General features: G+C 36.1%; 1 protein-coding gene across 4 annotated transcripts in view; it reads right to left on the bottom strand.

Annotated features, from left to right (window-relative positions):
• The window catches only part of LMO3 (LIM domain only 3), a 148,539-nt gene that overhangs the window by 3,433 nt on the left and 136,997 nt on the right, over positions 1-8,109 (bottom strand). For all 4 annotated transcript variants that reach the window (XM_077756381.1, XM_077756385.1, XM_077756384.1 and 1 more), the window contains one exon: positions 6,890-7,015. In XM_077756381.1, the coding sequence (XP_077612507.1) occupies positions 6,890-7,015 (126 nt within the window). The remainder of the gene's footprint in view (positions 1-6,889; positions 7,016-8,109) is intronic.

Here is an 8,109-nt window from a genome sequence, read left to right as displayed (position 1 = left end):
ATTTTTTTTTTTTTTTTTTTATGGTTAATATTCCTTTGTATACCTTTCAAAAAAAGTCTGCCTACCACTCAATGAGATATTGGTCATATAAATGGGATTTATCTAAAATATTCCTACCTGAAGTATTTTGTTACTGATGTTGTCAACTGGACAAAGTACATCTTATGTGCATTTCAATTTATACTTAAAGGTCAAGACAAAACAGAACATGGGTTAGAAATGTCATACTTCCCCATATAACTTAAAAGAGTTTGAAAGCTCTGGTTAACACAGATTATAACTGCTTTGCAATTAGGAATGGTATACTCCTTTAAAATGTTCCACATATAAACATGAAGAAATTGCAGACACAGCAATGCAGATGCTAGATGCTTAACAAAATAATCTATAACTGTGATTTTGTAAGAAAAGCTAATTTCCAATGTTATGAGCTCCTTACGAGATTTAGCACTGGAAGAAAAAATATTATAGAAGCAGTGATGGCCAGAGGATACTATAAGTATATTAATAGGTCAGGCTAAAATTCCTGAAAATAAACTTATAATCTTCCTTGTAATCTAATCCTAATTGCTTATGGTATAATCAGCTCAATTAATTTTGTCTTCATTAAAAAAAAAAGTATGTGAAGGAATAAAAAGATGCCCAATCAGATTACTGAGCCATTTAATCTTGATGTTTTGGAGTTAATAATAATAGATTTAATTTCCAGATATTTTGGAGTGACTCTAATTGAACTCATATGGTCTTAGAGATTTGAGAAGAACAAAAAATAAATACAATAAACCACCCTTATAAAATATAGGGCTTAGAGCAGTTTTAAGCAGGTTATCAAAAGCCACTGCAAAGAAGCCTCCATTTGTACCATTCTTTTAACATCCTTCCTAAGAATGAAAATGTTAACTTAGTCATCTTATTTTAACCTGGAGGTTAGTGGCTGTCAATTATAATTAGTTCCCATCTCCACGATACTTTAAAAAGAGTGGGGGAGGGGGGCATATTTCAAATGTCTCTATTTTCTTTNCGAACCGCGAGATCATGACCTAACGAAAGTCGGACGCTTAACCGACTAAGCCACCCAAGCGCCCCTCAAATGTCTCCCAGGCGCCCCTCAAATGTCTCTATTTCCTATTTAGCATCCTGTTACTAAAGATGGAGATTAAAAAAAAATTTTTTTTTGTAATGTTTTATTTCTGAGACAGAGACAGAGACAGTGTGAGCAGGGGAGGGTCAGAGAGAGAGGGAGACACAGAATCTGAAACAGGCTCCAGGCTCTGAGCTGTCAGCACAGAGCCCGACGCGGGGTTCGAGCCCAGGGATCGTGAGATCGTGACCTGAGCCGAAGTCGGACGTTTAACCGACTGAGCCACCCTGGCGCCCCATAAAAATGGAGATTTTGATACTGCACTTCGTTTTCAGTAAGAGGTGCTGATTATATACCGATCGTCTCACAGCTAGACACTGTGAACACATTTAGTGTTTTTTCCCAGTGACTCTCCAGTTATTACATACTTCACTCCTAATCATCTTTTCTACACCAACTTACACTACTCACATCCCAAATCCTGCTATAAATTATTCAAAGCTTACATTACTTTACCTTCGCTCTATCTATCCCCATTTATATCCTGTTAGTCAGAAAATAAAATACCAGCTCTTGGAACAGTCCAGGACCTGCATCTGGAGAAGAAAACAAGACTGGCTGGGATCAGATTTTGAGTCTACTATTTTCTGTGTTTTCTTGGGCAAGATACTTAAATTTTCCATACTTCAGTTACCTCACCTGTAAAGTGAGGCTAGTAATAGTACCTAATTATATTGAGTAGTAAATGAGCACGGGTGAAACAAAACAGGGTCTGGTGTATGATCAGCACTATATAAGAACTCCGCTATCAGGGGTACCTCAGCGAGTTAAGTGTCCAACTCTGCTCAGGTCATGATCTCATGGTTCATGGGTTCAAGCCCCACACTGGGCCCGGAGCTGACAGCACCAAGCCTGTTTGGGATTCTGTCTCCCTTACTCTCTACCTCTCCGCTGCTTGATCTCAATTTTTCTCTCAAAAGTAAATAAAAAGAAAAACTCTGATATCATTATTATTTGCTAATGATAATCTTTTCACCTTTGCTTACGCTGTTCTCTAGCCAGGACTATTTCTCCCTTTTTACCATCTTTTTAAATTCTAAAAATTCTTTGGTTTCCCTTCCCTCCATCAGTATTCCCTGGCCATGTCAACTCATTCTGATCTCTCCCAGAGCACTTATTTATTGCTGTATCATTTACTCTGGCATTTCAAATTTTCTTATGAATGCGTAACAAGTTTTCCAAACGGGACTGAAGTGCTGAGGTAAGTGGCCATGAGTTATATTTCTCCTGAACCCTTTGAAATACCACCATAAATTGCACTACCACTTGAGGTGGGTGGTCAGTAAATACTGGTCCAGACAGATTTATTCCAGAACTGAATAGCTTTAAATAACAAAGGTATGTTAGACAGAGCATTTAAATTCAGACTCATTTTGACTTTCATTCATTGACTTCCCCCGTTTAGTTTCATCTCCTCCTGATCTGTGCGTCATTTCCTACTTCTCCACATCCCTACCATACTCCCTCGGTAACTTGTAACTACATCGAGCTACTTTTCATTTCCTGCACACATTAAATGCTTTCACACTTCCATGCCTTACATGATGCTCCATCTGTCTGGGAAACCCTTTTCTCACTGCGCCTTGGCTTCCTCATCTTCCCCAACCCCCATCAGACATGATTCCTACGTTCCAGGCAGTCTTAGGGAGCTCTTTTTTAAAACCCAGCACATCAACCCTTGGATGCTTCTCTAAGACTTCAAGAAGGACAGACCTCTCTTCCCTCAGTATAGATCTGTTTAACATCGATTACACTCTCTGTGAGTCTTTGATGTCCTGTCTCTCCCATAGCTCTGAATATCTCTAAGAGAGAAACTAGATTTTCTTTACCTCTCTTTCCAGAGCCTAGCATGGTGCTTTTATGTTTTAGTGTTACACAACTCTGTGTATTTGAGGCCATTTCATTACAAACATGTTTTTCTTCCCCTTTTCTTATAAAACCATCGCTTAGTTTTACAGATTTTTCTGAGGAGGAAAGGCTTAGTCACCTTTAAGAAATTAACCTATTACACCAAATTTTCCAGTTCTGGATGAGAGTCACGTTACCATGTAAGATGCTCAAAATAACAGTCCTCTGCTTCCCTTAAAATAGAAAAAAAAATTATATTTTTAATTCGGGATTCACATCTTTAGCCAGAGCCCTCTAAAAAGGGCAGAGATGGTGTGGTCAAGAAACAACCAATCCTGAAAAGTTATTTTTCCTACTATTTTGAAAACATTCAGCAATGCTTTAGATCTTAATGATATTTTGATTTAAAAGTTAAGCTGAAATGACTGCTAAATAAAATTCATAAGCATTTCTAATACCACAATTTCAGATGTCAATAAAGTTTGCTTAAGGGAAAGTGCCTATAAATTACCTCTTTGCTTTGTGTCTCACTTGAAAAGGTGCAATGCTATAGTAATGATTTGGCTCGTGAAAGTATAGGCTTGTGTGGCATATGGCTTTATTGGAGAGGATTCCCCCGGCAAATGTCAAAGTAAAAAGAAAATCTCCTATATTGAAAACCTTCTGTATTCAGAGTAACAACATTTGCCTGCTTTGCTTGACTGATGAAGATTAGCTGACTTCTTGCATTAAAGAAGTTTGTCTTGCAGGGGCTGAAGTGACAAGACAATAACTAAGTGCTAATTGTGCATAACCAGCACTAAAGATATGCAGTCCCATTATGGCATGTAATAAATGAAGCGAACACAGAAATATATTAGGTACTTTAATAATGATACTAGAATAGTATTTTGCAGCAATAAGAATGTGAACAGTTTTAGAGTCAAAATTTAGGAGTGTTTGTCTTACTTGACTGGGTCCTACTGAGGAGATAGACTTAATTGTGAATGCAACTTTTTATTTCAATGGTGAAATAAAATTGATATACGATTTGTAAATAGCACTAACAACCTACAATTACTTTGCATCATAATAGAATTTAGGCTGGGTTTAGCACTTGAATGATGTTTTAATTTTCTGTGTAGAACATGGATAAAATAGGGTAGCCTGCCCTAATAGAAAAATGTACAAAGGGCATAACAGGAAGTTCCCTAAAAGAAGAACTATCCAAGGGCCACTAGTAATCAAATAAATACTAACTAAAAATTATACTGGGACACCATCTCTCATCATTCAAGGTGACAAGGATTTCCTTTTCAATAATAATTCCCAACGTTAGAGTGAATGTAAGGGAATACATAGCTTTTACATTTCTGGTATGAGAATACTTGGTGTAACTCTTCTGGAGAGCATTTTAACAATATATCACATAAGCCTTTAAACACTTACATATTTTGTCCAAATAAGTATGCGCCTGTGAATTTATCCTAACACAGACTTCAATATTGTCTGATTATAAAATCCATATTATGTTGATAAGAGTGATGATAAAAAAATGGGAAGAAATAGCTTACACCTCTGATGACAGAAGACTGATCTATTCATAAAACCAAACACAAGAAAGCTTAAAATATCTTGAAAGAATTTCTAGGGGCAAGTAAACGAGCATACTATATTAAATAAAAAGGCCCAATTATCAAAATTAGGATTCTTAAGCATCTCAAAATGGGGATATATTATAAATATATGCTGGATATCATTTGTCATTTATGCATAAGAAAACATGGCTAGTGACATCAACATATTAAAATATCTTCTTTTAAATAGTGAGACATCAGACAATATGATTCTTTAATCTCTTTCTGTTTCCCAAAATTTCTACTATGAATATATAACTTTTTATAAGCAGAACAACAGTAAATGTTATTATTGCATAAAGATAACTGAATTGTTACTGGATGTGTTAGTGGATCAATAGCACAAGTAGACAGAAGTATTCTAAATATACTTCTAATACACCTTTAAATATATACACACACAGGTATACATGCATATAAATGTATCTGTATGAATGTATGGATAGCTGTGCTCACGTATCTACATCCTTTACATGCATATTTGCCAATTTTTTTCTGGCTAAATGTCACCATAGACTGAATCAACCTGCTTTGGTTCCAAAAACTTGTTGGGAAGACTCAAGGTGTTGTAAGGCGACTTCTTGAATTATTTCCTGGAGAAATTATATATTGCAAAGTACACCGGGCACCACTCTGAACATCTACATCTAGCAGGAGATATCACTGAGATATATCTCTTGAGTAAAAACCAAGTTAATGCAATCTTATTTGGTAAAAGTAAATTATAAATATCAAGATAAAAGAGCTACTTTTTTAGAACCATTTGTGTTCCTGCTACTTAATATAAATCATTTCACTGAATTTTCAAAACCTGTGGGGCACCTGGGTGGCTTAGTCGGTTAAGCATCTGACTTCGGCTCAGGTCATGATCTCACTGTTCATGGGTTCGAGCCCCGCGTCGGGCTCTGTGCTGACAGCTAGCTCAGAGCCCGGAGCCTGTTTCAGATTCTGTGTCTCCTCTCCCTCTCTGACCCTCCCCTGCTCGCACTGTCTCTCTCTGACTCTCAAAAAGAAATAAAAAACATTTTAAAAATTCTTTAAAAAAAACCCTGCAAGATAGGTAAGAGTGCCTCTATTTTCAGGGTGTGGAAACCAATCTTAGAGATTAAGTAACATACTCAAGATGACAAAGCTGATACAGGATGGGGACAGAATGTGAATCCTGTTCACACTGTAAACCTGCTATATACAGGGCCTCATAGGAAGATGCTGCATTGAATAGTAAAGCAGGGCAAATTGCTGTCACCGAGAACTTGATGCAACTAGCATGTCCTGATTATTATGCTATGTCCAGGTGGTTTCACACTCACATTGAATTTATTTTCATTAAAATCTATCAAGTGTACTAGTTTTTAAAATGTGTTTTAATGATATGTACAGTTGCATATTCTAATATGCTCTGCATTTCTCATATACAACAGGTATCAGTAGTATATAGTTCCCACTGGAAATAAAAGTTATAGCTTTCAATGAGGACAAATGGGATAAAGCAATAATGCCTGGAGATGAAACAGTTTTCTGAGGCTGACTAATCTAGCTCCCTTATGTCCTAAACGAGAAAACTGAGTTCGAGAGAGCTCAAATGGTTGACATATGCGCATACGTCTTCTTAGGGGCAAAGTCCAGACTAGCATTTGGGTTTCAAGATTCCTTGCGCAACACTCTTCCCATTTTCCTATGCTGCCTGTCCAATGCTGATAAGTGTTTAATTATTAGCTATATTTGGCCTCATTCCCAAGAGATATAAAGCAACTTAAAAAGGATATCTAAAACAAGATTAGAATTCAAGATAAGAATGGAGAGATAGGGCAACTATAAATATGAAAACTAAGATGAAGACACACTACTTCCTACAAATTCCTGTATATTTGCCTCTGTGCACATGTGTTTGCTCACAGTACAAAAAACTAAAGACTTTAAGCTTACTTTTACAAAGAAAGAAACATTTAACATACGTTTAAAATTTTTAAATAAAATTTAAGGATATTTTATACTGATTTTTCAAAAAGACAGAAACACATGAAAGAATGAATGATAAGAAAACTAAAGTTTATAGCCATATCTTCATTTCGTATCGCATCCTGTTATATGATGCTTTTCCTTCAGGTAGTTTTCGGACCTTTCCCCCCAGTGGTTTGTTTCTGGTACTAGGTGAATGTTTTTAGAAAACAAAAATGCCGAGATTAACTGCTTTAAGTAAAATATACAGTTCCCATCTATTAAATAAATAACTAGCAAAGAGAGGCTTACCGTGTTTTCAGACACCAGGATGAAATCTGCTTACCTCTGATTACAAAGCTGACATGCAAAGCAGTCCAGGTGGTAAACATTGTCCTTGGCACGCATCACCATCTCAAAGGCAGGGATGAGCTTACTACAGGCAGCACAGTTTCCCGTTACACCGAAGAGCCTGGAACAATAAACAGGTTTTTTGTTGTTGTTGTTTTTTTTTTTTTCAAACTCTCACAGGGATATCCGAGATGATGACTGAGAAGGTGCTAATATACCCTGTAAAGCTATCAATACATAATGCCTTCTGATGTACACAAGTGGGTGTTATCCTAGGCAGATACATAAATATTCTTCTCCGATACATACTCAGTTTGACCTTTCTTGATGAAAATCACATCTTGTTTGAGAAGAAAAGGAAAAGACAAATACATTAGGAAGCTTACATAATGGCACAAAACAAGTCTGTGGAGGTGTATTCAGAGCAAAAATCTTCTACTTGTGAGAATAGGCAGCAAACAGAAAAACAACGTTAACTTTGATCTTCATGCCACATATTACACATTTTAGATGGAAAAGAAACCCATTTGAATGACTCATCATATTCTGACATCTAGCCACTAGAAGGCTTGCCATCATTATTAAAGGAACATTTATGAACAAGCCATTTAAATAGTCAAAAAACATTAGAGGTGCATGTACCTTATGGCCCTATACCATAGTTATAGCTATGATTATGTTATTCAAGTAGCACATTAAAGTAAATGAGGCTGTAAACTACATATAACTAAACCAGGAGCTGAAACATAATATATTGAGAGAACCACTGGAATTGTCTGTGAAAAACGAATTTGAAAAAATCCCATTTACCATAGATCCCTGAAAATAGTTACTGTAATGACCTAAAAAACAGTATAAAATAAAGTATCTCTATAGTTTCATAATGGGAGGAAATAAAATATTTTATCCATTTGCATCGGCAATATTTAAACCAAGTTTCTTTAAAGTTGTTAATGGTGGCGAAGAGTTATTATAAATAATATTCTGTGCCTAACACTTAATGCACTTTCTAACTAGGAAGCAAACTAGATGAAAAACACCACATCTGCCAGTTTTCTTTTTTCTCCAGCATCAGGCTGACAGGAGAAAAATATAATGGCTCTCATGGGAAAGACCAAATTAAAAGCAGTTCTAAACTAATGAATTCAAAGGTGCTATGGAGAAAACTCATTTTATTTATAAAACTGTACTTTAAAAAACCGAGTCTTTCATTTT

The sequence above is a fragment of the Crocuta crocuta genome, unplaced genomic scaffold, assembly GCF_008692635.1.
Source record: "Crocuta crocuta isolate KB4526 unplaced genomic scaffold, BGI_CrCroc_1.0 scaffold262, whole genome shotgun sequence".
NCBI lineage: Eukaryota > Metazoa > Chordata > Mammalia > Carnivora > Hyaenidae > Crocuta > Crocuta crocuta.
The sequence above is the reverse complement of the archived record's forward strand: the minus strand, read 5'-3'. Positions and strand labels throughout refer to the sequence as shown.